Source organism: Diabrotica virgifera, chromosome 3 (assembly GCF_917563875.1).
Source record: "Diabrotica virgifera virgifera chromosome 3, PGI_DIABVI_V3a".
In the NCBI taxonomy this organism is placed as follows: Eukaryota; Metazoa; Arthropoda; class Insecta; order Coleoptera; family Chrysomelidae; genus Diabrotica; species Diabrotica virgifera.
In genome coordinates, this window is record NC_065445.1 from 199,249,061 (window position 1) to 199,268,440 (window position 19,380).

Consider the following 19,380-nt stretch of genomic DNA (forward strand, 5'->3'; position numbering starts at 1 on the left):
AGTAAAATTCTGCAGTTAGGGATCCCAGTTAGTCATCGAATGTATTTGGCCTTACATTTAGTTGACTCTCAATATTAACCCGAACATTTATTTGGTATGTATGTGTTTTTAAAACATAAATGATGTATTCTAGATATGTTATTGATTTATTAACAGTGATATTTTCTTTTTATTGTTTTCCTCTTTTAATATTGGTAACAAGATCCTACTGCATTCTGCCGAGGAATTTGCGAATTGGTTTCATCTAACATAATCAGAGCAGCTTCTTTGATTTTCTTATTTTTACTCTGTTTCTTTTAGGACTATCTTTCCATTAGAACTTTTGAACTCTATGTTCATTTTCACATGCATGTTTACATATTTGAGACCTATCAAGTAGTGTATTGAGTATTTATTACATCTAAATTCAAGAAATATGTGAAAAATTTTGTACCTGTGAACGTCAGACTAGCGATACTCCAATTCAATAGTACACCATTTAATGTCAATGTTATCCAGATAATATATGCCCCTACTTCAGAAAAGAAATATGACAATGATGTTGAATCATTCTATAGTCAATTAAAACAGACACTTAACAATCTAAAAAGGAACGAAATCACATATATTATTGGAGATTTTAACGCAAAAATTGGTCAAGGACGAAGATCTGACCTGGTAGGTGAATATGGACAAGGGGAGAGCAATGAAAGAGGCGATAGATTATACCAGTTCTGTCAAGAACATGACATGATAATCGCAAATACATGATTCAAATTACACAAAAGAAGATTATACACATGGAAGGGACCAGGAGATAACTCACTTCATATAATTAGAAATCAGATAGATTATATTCTAGTAAACAAGAGATTTACGAATGGTGCCAAGAGATCAACGACATATCCTGGTGCAGATATCGGTTCAGACCATAACCCTCTAATAGCTGACATCCAAGTGAAGCTCAAAAAAGTCAAAGAAAGCCCCAAAACACCAAAATTACATATCTCAGCATCCAACAAAACGCTAATAGAAAATGACCTGAATAATCAGCTAAAGAATTTAACAAATGAAAACAATACAGAAATATGGAACACATTTAAAGATCTTACCTGGAAAGTAATGGAAAAATATACAACAACCATGCAGAGGCACAAAAAACAACAATGGATGACTGATGAAATCCTGGAGTTGATGGAGCAGAGAAGAATACTGAAAGATAACAAGACAGAATACAAAGAAAAACAGAAACTAATTAAACAAAAAATAAAGGTAGCTAAAGAAAAATGGATGGATGATAAATGCAAGGAATTAGAAAAGTTGAATGAAAAACATGATATGTTTAATATGTTTAAAAAAGTTAAAGAAGTAGCTGGTCTTTATCATAAGAAAACTCCACATACTATAACCGATTCGTCGGGAAAAATGATAATAGACGAACACGAAATTCGAACTACCTGGTATAATTATATAAATGAACTGTATAATGATGATAGACCCGAAGAACTGGAGACTTTAGATGAAGGTGAAGGACCAGAAATACTAAAGTCAGAAATACTACATGCTATAAAATTGGCAAAAAACAAGAAAGCCGTTGGTCCTGACAACATACCTACAGAAATGTTAAAGCTCATAAATGAGGAAATCATTGGAATACTAGTCAAACTTTTCAATGATGTTTATTCGACTGGTCATATCCCTGAAGATTGGTTAAGTCCGAATTCATAACCCTACCAAAAAAACAACGTCCGAAAAACTGTAGCGATTATAGAATGATAAGCCTTATGAGCCACACTTTGAAAATCTTTCTACGTATCATCCACAGTAGAATCAGAGATAAATGTGAAGAAGACCAGGATGAAACACAATTTGGCTTCAGAAATGGACTGGGAACCAGGGACGCACTCTTTGCACTAAATGTATTATTGCAGAAATGCCGAGATCAAAGAAAAGACGTCTTTGCTGTATTTATTGACTATGAGAAGGCCTTTGATCGAGTACAACATCACAAATTAATTAAAACATTAAAGGATAAAGGAGTTGATAGTCAAGATGTACGAATCATAGACAAATTATATTGGCGTCAAACAGCGACAGCTTGCATAAATGGAAAATCAACAGAAATATGCAAAATATAAAGAGGTGTCAGACAGGGTTGTATACTGTCCCCACTGTTATTCAATACTGTCCCCACTGTTATTCAATACTGTCCCCACTGTTATTCAATTTATATTCAGATAGAATATTTAAGGAAGCGCTGCATAATTTGGAATGGGGTGTGAAAGTTAATGGAATTCTGATAAATACAATCAGATATGCAGACGATACAGTTATTTTAAGTGATGATATGAATGAATTACAACACCTTTTAAATGCCATTGACACAGTGGCAAGAGAGTTTGGCCTAAACATAAACTGTTCAAAAACAAAATACATGGTATTTAGCCGTTTGGCCCATCAAGATTCACGGTTATATGTTGATGGTCACATAATTCAAAGAGTACCCAGTTTTAAATATCTTGGTTGCCATATTACTGAACAACTAGATCCAGATAAAGAGATAACATCGCTCATTAAATGCAACAATGTCATATCTCAAAAAACTTACTTTCGAGAAAATTCAATTTTAAGTTTTGGATGCTGCTAAAAAAATTTTTAATTTATTGAAAAAAAAATGCTTAAAACCATTAGACAATGTGATTGTTTTGTCTAAGAATCAATTGAAAAAAAAAAGAGTTTTTTAATTTTAAGGGTTAATAAGATCAAATTATTAAAAAATGTTCCATTTTGTGACGTTATTGTCACTTAAATGCATTTGTAAAAGAGGTACAAATTGAAATATGATGATCTTGTCATTATTTAAACACAGTTTTTGGCAAATAATTTTAATATGTCAACTTGTTAAAAACAAGAAGTTACAAAATAAGAAAACTACAAATAAAAATACAGTTCAAGAAACATTAATAAAATATTTTGGCTTAGATATTTTAATGAAAATACGCATGTTTCGCAAAGGTCTTTCTTGGGTGTAAAGAAAGAAATATTAAATTCTTTGACAAAAACTTCATGGAAAATTGCGTAACTTGCAAAAGGTCTATTTCTTTGTTTACAGATTTCAATATAGTCTCTATGAATATCTGCCAATGAGCGGCTACCATCAATAAATATTCGGGATGTATTGGCGCGAGTAATAACTTTCAATTCTTGGGATTGATGTTATGTGCTGTCTAATATCTTCCCGAATTTCTGGATTTAGCGATTTCTGGTTTCCGTGTCTTCCACATTTGTCCGAATCAAGGAGGACCTCTAAAACTTTATTCCGTTTTTCTTGCACAGTTCTTATTATGCGATCAGGTATGTCCAAAGTATTTGCAAAAAATACTTTGCAAACTCGAATCTACTTACCTTCTTTTACAAAATAGTATGCGTTGTTTTTGTCTCTGGGTTTTCTTGTACCTCCGACACGAATATACCGATATTGGGGTACAACTGGTACCAACAGTTTGTTAATATACTCTCTCTGTTTTTGAAATTCACCGAGTGACCAATAGCTTAAAAAAATCTGTATTCCCTCCTCTTCGGTAAATTTAGATGGACACTTGAGTTTACAATCTTTGCACGGATACCTTACTTGTCTTTTTTGTCTCATCTTTTTGTTTTTTGAATGAGTTTGGTAGGCTTCACCACAAATTCTCATTTTTTTTTGTAAGATTTCTCTTCCAGTTTTCAGTATTCCGTTGACGTTTCTTGCCTTTCTTTGGGGGTGTAACAAGAATAGGAATGTCTTGGTTTGCTGATAAGGTTTGATTAGGCTCATTATTACCGTCGTCGTGGTTTTCTTTATCACACTCTTCTGATTCTTCATCACTCTTTGGTACATAGTTATGATCGTTAATTATGTCTTCACAATCTTCAGAGGACGAAGAAGAGCTACTACTACTGGAAGACCTACTAGAACACCTACTACAACAGCTGCTTGAAGATGATGAAGAACTTGTTGACTTAGAAACTCCAGGAACAGCTATATTCTTATCACCTGTAAAAAATAATTATCTTCAAACACTATTAACTTCCAAAATCATACCATTTTTGAATTTTTTTGCATTTTTTAATTTTATATGGGAGTGACTAGGTGTCAAATAAAATACACCATTAAATCTTATACTGTTTTTTCCATATTATAACATAAAATACGTAGGCAAACTATATTTTTTTTTATTTTAATGTTTCAGAACTAATTTTTTTATAAAAATATTTTCCTTGTAGCACCAATATTTCTAAACCGCAACGCCGCGCCCCCTCACATTTTTCCAAAAGCTGGAACAGCCACTGAAAAAATACTTACCTAGTGTACTTGAAGATTCTTGATTTTTTACAAAAAAAACTCATTGTCCATCTCTGAAACGTTTGTTTCATATTCTTGTTTGTTTTGTTGTTCATCATTGTCGAGCATATTCTTTGGGGTACCATTTTCACATTCAAAAACAGAAACTGTGTAGTCAGACATATACTGTTTGGTCGATGCATCCTCATTGGTAGATTGCTGCTGCTTTAAAAGCTGCTGAATCTTTTTTAAGCGAAATTTAGGACATTATTACGTTGAAAGCCTAAAATAGTATATTTTTTAAATTAGATCAAATAAAAAGTATTAGACAAATAAACATAATATGCAATTATTTTTGGTTTTAAATTTAAAAATTAGTAAAATTTAATGTAATCAATTGGTTGCAATCCCAAATGGAGAAAAAAGTTGTGTTTAAAGATTGACCTAACCTTAAATAAATATTATTCCTTTTAAATTTTTAAATAATATTTTGTAACAATAAAGTCATATTGTTTACAAAAACTCAGACACCTCCAGCAAAAAAAATATTAAATTCTTTGTAATAAAGTCTTAAGAAAAAATAATACATTAAACAAATATTTTTTTCAGAACAATAGCGTCATATTTTTAATTATTAAAACCTAAACGTTTATCATTTTTTGGCGAAAAAAGTACTAATTCTAAATAATGCGTTATTGAAATGAAATATTATCAAATAAAAGATCTTACCTTTAGTGAAATATCCTCATAAAACACAATAACACGTTTTTAAACAAAAGCGTAAGCACGTGCCACTTCAACTGACAAACCACAACTGAAATAAAACACTCTTGCGGTAAAAATTTAGACCTCGTCGCAGAAATACTACAATCGTTTGGCGCCATCTCTCAGTTAATTGTTAAGTTACAGATATATCGATCTAACAAAGTAAACTTTATACAATTTACTTTCTGTTAAACCACATAACTCAAAAATTCGATTTTTTGAGATATGACGTTGTTGCATTTAATGAGCATGTAGAATCGAGATAGCCCGCACGATATTTTTAAAAATGAGGTCAATCTTCTGTAATGATAACTTACAACTGCAACTTCGGAAGCGCCTGATTAAATGTTTGGTCAGTCCTCTTGTATGGTGTCGAAGCATGGACATTAAAAATATCCACCATTAATGTGGCTGCACAGACGTATACTGAAAATACCATGCACGGCTATGCTGACAAATGTGGCAGTCCTTAAGAGAGCAAATGCTGCCTGCGAACTGCTTGATAACATCAAATATAGAAAGATGGCCTATTTTGTACACGTAGTAAGGGGAGACCGGTATAATATTCTTCAACTTATTATGATGGGTAAAATTGAAGGACGCAGAGGAATTGGTAGAAAGCAGGCCTCTTGGTTGAAGAATATCCGGGAGTGGACAGGAATAAAGAAAGCAGAACACCTATTTAGAATAGCTCGAGACAGAGACAGTTTCGCCATGTTAATCGCCAACGTCAAGGGGACTTGATAGGGCACGTTAAGAAGAAGACCTATCAAATTCTCTATTTTTGAGATTGTAACATTATGTATTGTATTTTGATAAGGATTTTCGAAGTGGAAATTGAACTTGGTTTCAAACTAGAATTGTGGTTTATTCTCAACAAATATAGTAAATTGCACAAAAAAATAGCTTCAGAACAATATTATGAATAATTTATGTATATGATTTTTATTAAAACTTTATAATTTTCAGGTAAACTTGAATTTTACTCCTCCAAACCCCTTCGTGCCCAACCTCTCCTCGAAAACGATCAGTCCAAATCAATTTATGTACCCCGGAATACCTCCCGGATTCACCCCCTACGATCCCAGAGTGATGGCTGCCTATTATAATCAATGGTACGGACAGAGGATACCGTTTGCTACTGGAGCTCTACCAGGACTTAGTCTAGACCTGAATCAAAGGAAAGGTTTGGAGATCTTAACTTCTCCGAGCAGCCCTAAGATGGATACGTTGGCACAAACGATTCTCAATCATCAGGTGAGAATTTGTAATAAATAAAATAAATGTTGCTTTTATTCATACTTTTGTTAGGTACGTTCCCTAGGCAAACTTTCCCTTCTACACATTCACCTTATTGACTTTTTTCTAAACCTGATTTGGGGCCGGTTTCACCAACGACAAATAGTAGTTTATTCTATGATTAAAGTTATACGACCATTAAACTGACATTTCTTCATTTTACTAACGTCAAATAAGACTTATTTTATTTATTTATCAAAAAAATACTTACTCCTCGAGTAAATTGGCAAGTTAATCTGGCTGTAAATATTTAGAAGAAAGTAAATTCGCGAGTTTAACTTTAAATTATCAAAATTATATTGAAACAAAATATAAACTTAAACGTTTAATAAATTTTATTCGACGAATAGCTATTCATTGATTTATTTGTTGTTGGTAAAACCGTTTTAGCTGTTTAAATTTATCAGCTAAATCACTAAGGACCTTAGCTATTTAAATTTATCAGCAATGACTAATTGTTTTAAAGAAACTTTTAAAATTCTCCTATGGCACCACATTTCGAACGACTCGAGGAGATTTAGATCACTTTTGTTCATAGTCCATCCGCAATGCCCTTTTTTGTTCTCTGTTACATACTTACTATGATCTCAATTCTGGGTCTAATTTCACCGTAACTCTCTGCGTTATAATTTAACTGATATCTAAGGTAAACAATTTGATTAACTTGCTCAAGTTTGGTACTATTTACATATACAGGGTGTCCCCGAAAATAGTGCGTTCCTTTAAGCTATGGATATAATACACCATTTAGAACAAAAAAGTCCTATAACATTTTTTTCTTAAGTTAACAGTTTCCAAGAAAAAAATTACATTGTTCTCCATATAAGTGAATTTTTATTTTCATGAATTTAAATGACATGGCAACGGGGCGTAGAAGAACTTGTTGTGACTGTTGAAAATTTAACCTAATGGAACCCCTTGTTTATTTACTATTTGAGGTGTGGTTTTTGGGGTTGTTGACATCGATAGGTACCTAGCTGCAAAATAATTATTTCTTGCTTTAATAATGTGGCATTTTTGCTATTATCTGAATTAATTAAAGTTTTTTATAATTAGGGCTCGAAATTTTATAACATTATAACTTTTACTTAAGTAACTATGGATTAATTCCAAAAAAGTAAATGCACCTAGGAAAAATTATTTGTACCTACGTAATGTTTTTCTGAAATTTATTGAAATATAGAATAATTTTAAACGTGATATCCAGAAGATTTTTCACAGCTTTGGGGCTCCGTCGCGCGTCGTGACGAAACCACATTTCACGCCGTGTTTGAAAAGGCACTTCAAGAAGTACCGGCAAAACATTTTACAAGAAATTTATTATGAATTTCTTATGAATTACCCAGAACACTAAATGGAGAGGCCTATTATAGGCCTATAAAATATGGCACACTTTACCCATTCTGTATCCTTTACAAAGTAATGGATATAATATTTGTTGAATACCCAAAATCTTGTTAAGAAATAAGAAATATCCGTTCTTTTGGTACAGAATAAAACTAGATCTGTCAATGACATCCGACAAACCAAATTGGTTTGTTTGATGTGAGGGAACGACCACGGTCAGGGTAAAAAAATGTAAACACTAGACCCCTACAGAAGGTTTGGTTGATATTTACATTATTTTACCTACCAGATACAACTACTGACCTACAAACCTACTATTGTGACCATCTTTTAATTGCACGTTGTTGTCAGACTTCAGTTTGCATATCAAAATGTATTTTCGTTTTTTGGCCAAACGGCTGAATTTAGAAAAAAATGTCATCAGATTTTTTTGCTCTACATTGTGCCTTCTACCTATACCTTTAAGTACTATTTCGCACTATTTTCGGGGACACCCTGTATAAACGGTTTTATATTCTGTTGTTTACTTATTACGAGTATTTTGGTTTTTCTTATGTTCAGATCCAGACCTGCTTCCTTACAGCTCTCAACGACACTGTCAAGTAATGTTTGCAGATCTTTTGAGTAGAAGCTAGGAGTACCTACCTATTACTACCTAAGACTTCATCGTTAACAATTATTATTCCTTCTTGTTTTTCAGAAAGTGCATTTCTGAAAATTCTTTTGGAGTAAACGCTGAATAGCAGAGGCGACAAGAGACATCCCTGCCTTACTCCTCTTTTAATATTAAGAGCCTCTGATTCCAAACCGTCCACCAAAACTGATGTTTGATTCCAATACAAATTTGTAATTGTACGAATATCTCTGGCATCCAAGCCAATATCTCTTAGAACTTCGATCAATATGGAGTGCTAAACACGATCAAATGCCTTTTGGAAGTCAATAAAACAATAGTATATGTCTACAGATATATCACGACAAGATTATATCTGTATACCTCGCATTTATTATACATACGGCCATGTATTACCCTTAGAAAAATATTTTCAATTAATGGCTTAACAAACTGATGGTTCTATAACCATAACAGGTTTTTGCTATTGTCTTCTTAGTGAGAGCTATGAACAATGAATTGGACCAACTATTAGGCATGTGTCCGCTGGTATAAATGGTATTGAAAAACGAAGTCATCATTCTCTTTGCCTTATATTTGCCTTTAAATTCTATCTTGGGTCATATCCATGTTAATCCACTTTACCAACATGTCCTGCCTTATCGTCTCCCCCCAGGTCTTCTTTGGTCTTCCTCTCCTACTCCTTCCACGAATCTGTACTTCAGCTATTCTTCGTATTGGGTGATTAACGTCTCGACGTTGAACATGACCAAACCATCTTAACCTATGCTCTCTCATTTTGGCATCAATTGGTGCCACACCTAGACTTCCCCTAATATACTCATTTCTAATTTTATCCTTCTTTGTCACTCCACTCATCCATCTAAGCATTCTCATTTCCGCCACATGCATTCGTTGTTCCTTTCTTTTTCACTGCCCAACATTCAGTTCCGTACATCATAGCCGGTCTTATGGCTGTTTTATAGAATTTTCCCTTCAGCTTCATTGGAATTTTTCTGTCACACAACACACCACTCGCTTCTTTCCACTTCACCCATCCAGCCCTAATTCTACTGCATGCATCTCCATCTATTTCTCCATTACTCTGTAATAACGATCCTAGGTACTTAAAACTATTGCTTTTCACAATCATTTCACCATCCAAAGATACCATTTTATTTGTAGTAACTCTCTGTTTTTGTCCTACTAAGTTTTAAACCTTTTTCCTCCAGAGCTTGTCTCCACTGTTCCATTTTTTGTTCTAAGTCTCTTTCACTATTTCCTATTAACACTACATCATCAGCAAACATTAGGCACCATGGAATGATACCCTGTAGTTTCGCTGTTATCTGGTCCAAAACTAATGAGAATAAATACGGACTAAGCACAGAGCCTTGGTGCAATCCTACTTTCACATGAAATTTATCAGTCTCTCCCACACCTGTCCTAACACTAGTCGTTACTCCCTCATACATATCCCTCACAATCTTTACATATTCACCAAGGACTCCTTTCTTATTGAGTGCCCACCACAGAATCTCTCGAGGAATTCTATCATATGCTTTCTCAAGATCAATGAATACCATATGAGCGTTTGTTTCTTTACTCCTGTATTTTTCCATCAACTGCCTTATAATAAATAAGGCCATAATATGGCCATAAAGCCAATTTGATTCTCGGATATTTCGGTCTCTTCACGTATCCGTCTATCAATTACTCTTTCCCATATTTTCATGGTGTGGCTAAGCAGTTTTATAGCCCTGTAGTTTGTACATTGTATATCTCCCTTGTTTTTGTAAACAGGTACCAGTATACTGCTTCTCCATTCGTCTGGCATTTGTCCAACTTCCATAATTCTATTAAATAGACCTGCTAGCCACCTTGTTCCTGTCGCTCCTAATGATCTCCATACTTCCCCAGGAATATCATCTGGTCCTACCGCTTTTCCTTTCTTTATTTTTTGAAGCGCTTGAAAAACGAAGTATAGCCTCTAAAACTTTGCTATTATTTATAAGCTTGTATATTTCACTTGGAATTTCATCAGGACCTATCGCTTTGCCATTTTTTGACGATTGCATGGCTTATATTACCTCAGAGCGTGTAGGGGTCCGTCGCAGTTAGTAATATCCGGAGATGAACTAGTCTTCGAATAGACTCATAGTGTAATTTTCCAATGCTTTAAGTTTGTCCTCTACTTGAAATATTACTTTACCATGTTCATCATGTAGCATTACAGTTTGCCTCTTATTGAAGGTACCAGCCGATTCTTTCACTTTTTTATACATGTTAGTCATGTCTTATCTATTTTCGAGTTCTTCAATTTTATGACACTGTTTGGCTACATGTTGATTCTGCTCCTCGTATTTTACGTCGAATGTCTTTTTGTATACTTTTATAAAGTTTTTCGTTTTTTTTTGCTAATCGCCGTTGCGTTATCAGTTATCCAGTATGTTTTCCGTCAGGGTTGAAAAAAACATGTTTTTTTTATTTTATACAAAACAAACCTTTTTTTGTTTTAAACGGTTTTTTTTGTTTTAAACATGTTTTTTTTTTTCGTTTTTATATTACATGTTTTAAACAAATAAAACGTAGAAAAAACATTGTTTAAATCATATTTCTTAAAATGAGAAGGATCTGTTTGAGGAATTAGGCAGCACAGATACGTAATATAATAACTTATGGCTGTTCAGCCCATATTCTGAACTTACTTGCCCACGATATAGAAGTGCCAGGAATAAAGAACAGTGTCAAAAAATTACAAATAGTTCAGAAATATACATTTTGCTAGCGCAAAATTCCGAGAAGCTGACGATTCTGCTCTTGTAGTGCATTAGGATGTTCGTTGGAATACTTTATCGGAATGCTTAGAAAGTTAGTTGAAAAACTGGACAATATTATTTCACATTTACTCTAAACAATAGAATAAGTATTGATAAAGATGTAATAAAGCTTGTAAATGATACAAAGTTAAAGGCAAATGTCTAAGACTAGGTATTTATAAAAATTAAAGTATATTGCAGTGCAGGGACAAAGTCCAAACAAATACTTGCACTAAAGGAGAGGCTACAGAGATATGGCTAAAACTTCTGGAAGCATTTTGGTAAATGATACGAATAAAGTCAAGGAGCTTATGAAAATGGCTTTGATCCTGGCTCATTTTTTGACAAGTTTGCTTGCTCATCGCTTTAGTCGAAATAAATTTAGTCAAGAGCAAATAAAAACTGGCACGGAATTGAAGAAACTTCACTTCACATCCAGAAGTATTGCCAATTGTTATTAATTACCAGGCAAAGTGTGTACCGTTTAAACAATATATATTTTCTAAACATCTAATGTAAGACCATTGGCATGGTGGCGTTCTATGGTCATCCAGCATAAAAAACTCTTCTCATCATACGCTCTAGTCAATTCCAAACTATGTAACCGGCTAGGCAGTGTCAAAGCTGCTAAGTTGGTTTCAATTTTTAAAGAGCTTAATTATATATAAGTGATCACGTGGCTGATAAAATTGATGACTTAGATTACAAGATTACTATGAGACTGAAACAATTTGAGAAATTTATTAACTCTTGTATGCAAAATGTTTTGAAGTTTTCCAATTTTTGTTGTGTCCCCATTATTAATAAATAAATAATATATTTGTTACAAAGTCTGTATAATAATATGTATAAGATTTTTTTTCATATTTATGTATTATTCACCAAAAAAATGAAAAAAGACGCTTGTTTATTTTAAGTGTTTTAAACATGTTTTAAACTGTTTTAAACAAAAACTGTTTTAAACCTAGACAAATGTTTAAAACAGTTGTTTAAAACAAAATGTTTAAAACAAAACAACCCTGTTTTCCGTCATCCAAGCCTTGTTTTTTAAATTCCTTTCTCAGATTTCCTATACTGTTATAATTTTATTTAATGATCGACATTGTCACGGATATTTTCCCAAATTAAATTTTCGTTCGGTCGTCTTTGAACCATTTCCCTAATTTTCTCGACTTGTAATTGGCTTGTATCAATATTTTTGCGAGACTTCTTCTTGATCACCTTTTTTAATTTTAATTGGGTTACAGCTACTATGAGATTGTTATTGGACCAAATGTTAGCACCTGGATAAGTTTTAGCTGATTTGATGCAATTTCTAAATCGATTTTTTATTAGAACGATATCGATTTGGTTCCTAATAATTTTATTCGCTGATTCTGCATTTGACTTCCAGATGTAGAGTTTTCTCGATGGTAATTTGAAGTCAGTATTCGCTATGATACAATCGTGTTCTTGGCAGAACTAGACAATTCGATCTCCACGTTTATTTCTGTTTCCCCAAGCCATAATCTCCCAAAACATTCAAATATCGTCCTTTACCGTCTTTTGCGTTAAAATCTGCGAGGACTGTGGTATTTTCTGCTGCTGTTGGGGCATAGAACTCAAATACGTTGCTAATGAACAACTTAATTTCACTTATCGCTGCGCCGCTGGAAATCTATTATTTAAAAATGTTGCATATTATACCATCTGTCACGCGTCAATTGCCTCGTTATCAAATGCGCTCTGTCACTATGGTTTATTTTTTAACCAGGAGGAGGAAACTAAAAAGACAGACCCAAGAAAGTCACTAGAATAATCACCAGATACATCTTCTTTTTTGGTTGATCATGTCGGCCCTCGACGGTAATCCATAAATATTACATTATATTAATACGTCGCTAAAGAGTTCTAAAAATAACTGCTTTTTATATAAAAGCAGACTAAAAATCTAAAAATTAAAGGAATAACGCAGAAAATACAAAAAATCGCCGATATAACTTAATTAACCTATGAAATGCCAATTGTGTCAAAATTTGATAAATGTCCTTAGTGTCAAAATTTTATAACAGTGGAGTAAACTTGCCTGCGGTTGAACCCATTACAAACAAGCATTACAGCGCGGTAAATTTGAATCACTCCTCTTCGTTTAAAAACAAACCATAGCTTTGCGGTTTTTGGCAACGATTTTGCAACACAATATTTAATTTGTATCCAGATTTAGCCATACAGCTCACACTCCCTCTAAGGGGAAAATTGACTCATCCCAGATACCCACGGTATCAAAAGGATTGAGCCCTGGTGGGATTCTTTCCATGTTATCGAGCCCTAGGTGACTTGGTATGCAGGTGCATCTCCCAAAAATTTTCGTACACATCTGGCCGTTGCGAGTAGTACAGCTTTCTGCATGGTCTTGTAAAGATGTTCATTTATACCCAGCCTTTTTATGCTTTCGAGGAGGTTCTTCGGAATGACTCCAGTAGTAGACATAATAATAGGAATAGGTATCGTCTGGGTACTTTGCATTCTCCATTGTCTTCGTATTTTAATTTCCAGATCTCTGTACTTGGCGATCTTTTCAGTAAATTTACTACGTAAATTATTGTTGTTAGGTATCGCTACATCAATTAGTGCTATTTGTCTTGTTAATTTATTAACTAGTACGAGATCTGGTCTATTATGTGCCACTGTTTGGTGAGCACAGTGCGGTCCCAATATAGCTTGTAGTTGCCATCCTCAAGCATACTCTCAGGGACGTATTGATAATATGGGAGATGGTCCGTTTGGAGAAGTCACAGCTTGATAGCTATCTCTTGATGAAGGATCTTTCCCACTGCGTCATGCCGTTCCTAGTATTCAGTTGCAACAAATGCCTGGCAGCCCCCTGTAAGATGTTGGATGGTTTCTTGGGCTTGACATCCATATCGGCATCTGTCATTTTGAACCTGAGGGTCTTTGACGATATATTTCAGGTAATTTCTAGTTGGTATAACCTGATCCTGAATAGCCAGTAATGAACCATCCGTTTCAGGGAACATCTTTCCTGATGTCAACCAATAGTTCGACGCTGTATTGTCGACATAGTCTTGGCTGACCTCATTGGGATGTAGCACGTGCAGAGGTTTACCCATCCAGGTGCGCTTTTTTTCCTCTTTAGTGAGGTGATTTATGCGCATTTCTGGTTTCCTCAGTTTGATCGGTGTTGTGTCATCTACTGCGCAAATAGCGCGATGTAGAGTAGATGTCTCAGCCTGCATCTGAAAATAAGTTATTAAATTTAAGATAATAATTTGTATTTTTATTAATATGTTACGCATTGACATAAATGCCAATTTTATACAGATTTTTAAGGTTTATTTCTTGATTTTAGCTGCCTACTAGACCTCCTTCTCTGACTTCCACGACCATATCCCCTCTCCCGAGACCTCACAACGTTCCATCCCTCTCTATCCCTACCATCACGAAACCGGTGTCCACGATGAAGAAGTCATCGAAGGAAACGAAAAGCGAGAGGAGCCTAGAGACGGTTGTGGAGAAAATGACGCAGAATCGGAACAAATTATCAAATAAAGTTCAAAATGATTCGTCGAATCCTAGAACGAGGGAACCGGAAACGAATAAGATGGAGATGCAGAAGAATTCGCCGTCTATAGTTGATAGGGGAATAGATAAGGGAAGCGGCGGTAGTAGTTCGAGTGTAAAGAGGATCGAGGAACGTAAAGTAGAGCTCAATAAAATCAACAACATTAATAGTAAGTAATTATTTTTATTTATTTATATGCACAACAAGGCCGTTAATACCTAGGACATTTTTATAAAAGATAATAAGATTAACTGATTAAAATTATTTTAAACAAAACTCAAACTGAAATACCGAGGGGTTCGAGCGAAAACCCGATAACTAAGAAAACCATTGTTTAGAGATAATCGCGATTAAAGATTTTAGGAAGTTTGAAGAAGATTTAAAATCGTCATAGGAAGTTTTATCAAATATTTGTTATAGCCAAATGGTAGAGAGTTTAATATTTAGTTAGAATAATTTATTTTAAGTTTAATTTATAAAAACGTCTTTACAAAAAAAAAATAAAACGTGATATTTATCGGGTTTTACCTCGTTGAATGAGTATAACATTTGACTTTATTGGTTTTTATTTTGAATTTTTTTAATTATAAAATAAAAGTTAATTGTATATTATTCCAACAAAAATAAATTAATCTGCATTCTTTTTAGAAAATTAAAAAGTAAAATGTGTCTTCCGATTCTTCTCACATCATTACGTCTGGAATTCGATCTACGATATAATTACCGGTTTTTAAATTTGTTATTCAAGCATGCATCACTTCTGGAAAATATTTTCTTGGCACATCTTTATCAAATCGGTTTTCTTTGCTTCACTTATTGGAAAGGTACTTTTATACAACTTTGGTAAATTGCCCGGGGTTGGTAAGTCTATGGTTGCTTTTTGGGATGAAATTTGTTTTAGCCTTTTAGGGCGTAGAGTAGGAGTTTTTTTTTTAAATTCAAACCAATATCTTCTGATATTTTTATTAACTGGTTACCATTTTTCGCTATTGCCTCTTTAGAATATCATCCAGTAGAATCACTGTTAGCTACAGCATTTATTATATCATTTGAGAATATACACGTTTTTAAAGCGTTTTTAAAAAAACTTTTGACACACTGGAATTCATTCATGGTAAGCTAATGGAAATAAACATTTCTTACTAAATGTTCGTTCCTTTCTTTGGGAAGTTTTAGGGACAAGTCTAGTCCTAATTAGTTTAACAGTTCTATTGTACAAAATAAAAAATGTTCTAGACTAAACTACTACTACTAGACTCCAGTAATTTCTACAGAGTTTCAATAGCCTTCAGACAACTTTTCAGTAAGTACACTTAAATTTAAATTTACTACAATTGATTTGCTGTGGTACCTTGGAAGCTCTGAGTTTGTTTTTCATTATAAATATAGCCCCATTCTAACCGTTTTTTTTAATAAATATCTTCGACTTTGTCTTGGATATTTGAAGTCTACTCCCGTTAATATAATGGAAGTTGAGGCGATAGAACCACCCCTGGAATTTCGACGACAGTTTTTAAGTGATAAATTTATTACTAGAACCATAGGAAAAAATACAAACTATCTGCAGGATATACATAAGTTATCAATTTTAGATCTAACTCATAAATATTGGACAAAGAAAAAATGTCCCCTTCTTGTAGATAGTTACTTGAAAATATCTCAATACCGAAGTACTTTCTATACTTATGAAAATCAAGTTTCACCTATGTATTCCCATGTATTAGAAGAAATTTTCTCAAAACAAATTAATACTTTTTTTATGGATATTAATTTAAATCCAGCCGTTTTTCAATCATTTATACTTCATAAATGGCCACATTATCAGTTTTACTATACAGATGGATCCAAAGTACAAAACAAAGTAGGATGTGCAATAATCAATATTTAAAGTGGATTTAAAAAATTATTCAAATTGCCTTGTGAATCATCGATATACACCGCTGAAATGATAGCGATACTTTTTGCTTTAAGACACATATTTAGTAACGAACCCTATAGCTGCATAATATTTACAGACAGTAAGAGTGTCGTTGATAGACTAACTAACGTACATAAGTACCAACAACTCAATCATATAGAACTGGAAATTATGACTCTTTATAATAAAATTGCAAATTTAGGAAAAAACATCATTATTTCATGGATAAAGGGACACGCAGGCATTAGGGGTAACGAAATAGTAGACAGGCTAGCCAAATCCGCTCTAGAAATAGGCGAAGAACTTCCCATTAACTTACTACCCATTTCGGATATTGATATTATTAGTAGACGACACCAAAAAGAAAATTGGCAAAGGTATTATCGAAACACGAGAACTGGTAGTAATTACAAACAAATGCAGCCTGAAATTCCCATTAAAAGATGGTTTCATTCTGTATCAAATCGCCATTTCATAAGAGTTATAAATAGATTGAGATGTAATCATGCTCTTACCCCCCTTCATATGTACAGTTTGGGTCTCACAGAGTCACCTAACTGTGAGTGTGGAAAAGAAGGTGATCTACTACATATTCTCCTCGAATGTTCACATCAATCAATAAATATAAACAAATTTTATGATAATCTTAATATATTAAAAATTCCACTTCCCGTCTACCTGAACAATTTGATATTTTCTGAAGATATTAATATATTAAAAACAATTTACGAACATATCAAAAACTGTAAATATAGATTGTAGCAATAAAATTTACCCTGTATTTAAGAAATTTTGTTAAAACAAAGCAGGCATGTTTGTTAAAGCAAAACAAACGTGTTTGTTTTGTTGTTATTTTGTTTTAAACCCTGTAGATTTAAGTAATTATTGTATATTATAATTGAAAAAAGAAAAGAACAAAAAAAGAGAAAAGAAAGAAAAAAACAAAAAAAAAAAAATAAAAAAAAGCAAAAAAAAAACTAAGAAGATGTAAACCTCCGCGAGGATGAATCGGGTTTACGTCTTAGCGTAGTAAAAAAAAAACAATTTATAAAAAATAACAATAAAAAAAAATTAAAAAAAAAAAACAAATTAACAATATAAAAAAATGCAACAAAAAATACAAAAAAAAATAAAAATTTACAAAAAAAAATGAACAACCAAAACAGAGTATTATTTAGATAATAATTGTAGATAATAATGTTAGTTTGTTATGTATTTAGAGTTAGAAATACAGAAAAAATTCCTCTGATTGAAAAATCAAATTTGTTTGTTTTTAAAATAACAAAATGTCTGGCTAATTGGCTCGGCCAAGGCCATCAAATTCACTCAAAAAAAAACCGTTTTTTTTTTGTTTTCGTAATATTCAATTGTCAATTTACGCCATCTTTTACTGGGTTTTCGCAAGAAGAAAGTGTGCTGAAATTTAATAAACTATCATAGTCTAAAATTCTCATATTATAAATATGTTTACAACAAAGTATTTTTATCAGTAAAGTTATATATCGGGTTGGTGTTATTTGAAAATATGAGTTAACGGTTTTTATTATGTTTAGTTTTTATTAGTTATTGTGCTTAAAAATGTTAATATCAAATAATAACATTTACCAGTGGTAGGAGACGTGTTTTTACTACTACTATAATTTTGGTATTTATCGGGTTTTCGCTAGAACCTAAACCCCTAAAGACCTCATGAACAATATTTCTCTATTCCCTGCTGTTTTGTGCTTTACTTTTCTATTCCCTCCGCTTCACATGTTTATTATTTACTTCTCCATTTTATTAACTTTGTTCTGGGTCTACCTCTTCTTTTTTTACTGATTAGTTTTCTGGTCGTAACTAGTTTAGGCATTCTATTCGCTGCCATTCTTTCTACATAACGGCGTAACCAGTATGATTCCAAGGGGGTTACAAAGACTAGAGCGATTCTGGGGGTATGGAATACCGCCAATTTAAGCTCAAAGTACATCTCATGGGGGTGGGGGGTTATAACCTCCCAAAACCCCCCTGGTTACCGCCCCCCACTGTTTCTACATATCCCAACCACCTGAATCTTTGTGACTTGATGAACCTGGTGATGGGAATCTTTGTGACTTTGTTGTTGTAATTTGTTGTTGGTTGTTGTCTCTCACACGTCTTCTGTCTTCCGTCCTCCGAATACCCGACTCAATATTTTCCTTTCCCATCTTTCCACAGTATCCTCTTCCTTCTTATTTAATTTCCCTGCCTCTCAGGCATGGGTTACTGTGGATCTAATTACTGTTTTACATATTCGGAGTTTGCCTTGTCTAGAAACATAAAATATTTTGAATTTATTAGTGGTTTTAAACTGTCTAATTTTTTATTCACTTTTGATATTCTGGCATCGAGCTGTCATTTCTCTTTTCTATTTTGATCTAATACTACACCCAGGTATTCAAAATTGTCCACCCTTTTAAAACTATAGCTTTTACCACTTTCAGACTTCACACTAAAGTATTTTTCTGTTATTTTCTTCTGCCCCTGCCATGATCATAAATTTGGATTTCTCTTCATTTAGTTCCAATCCTAATTTTTGTGCTTCTGAAAGAATTTTCTTCACTATTCTTTTTAACTATTTCGCAGTTTTTCCTAAGATCGTTAGATCATCTATCAGCATATGCCATGCACTGGTGCTTATTGCTTCTTCCACCTTCATGCTGCATTTTCTGATTAGAGTTTCTAACACTAAGTTAAATGATGTAGTGGATAAAGGATCTTCTTGTCTCAAGCCTCTTG

General features: G+C 33.3%; 1 protein-coding gene and 1 long non-coding RNA gene across 2 annotated transcripts in view; one reads left to right on the forward strand and one right to left on the reverse strand.

The window, feature by feature from the left end:
* The window catches only part of LOC126882283 (polycomb group protein Psc-like), a 123,513-nt gene that overhangs the window by 78,592 nt on the left and 25,541 nt on the right, over nt 1-19,380 (forward strand). The window contains exons 11-12 of the mRNA XM_050647144.1: nt 6,038-6,325; nt 14,496-14,877. Coding sequence (XP_050503101.1) covers nt 6,038-6,325; nt 14,496-14,877 — 670 coding nt within the window. The remainder of the gene's footprint in view (nt 1-6,037; nt 6,326-14,495; nt 14,878-19,380) is intronic.
* LOC126882284 (uncharacterized) lies at nt 2,849-5,235 on the reverse strand. Its single transcript, XR_007697256.1, has 3 exons — nt 5,033-5,235; nt 4,325-4,586; nt 2,849-4,015 (listed from the first exon to the last, which is right to left on the reverse strand). It is a non-coding gene; the product is annotated as an uncharacterized LOC126882284 (long non-coding RNA).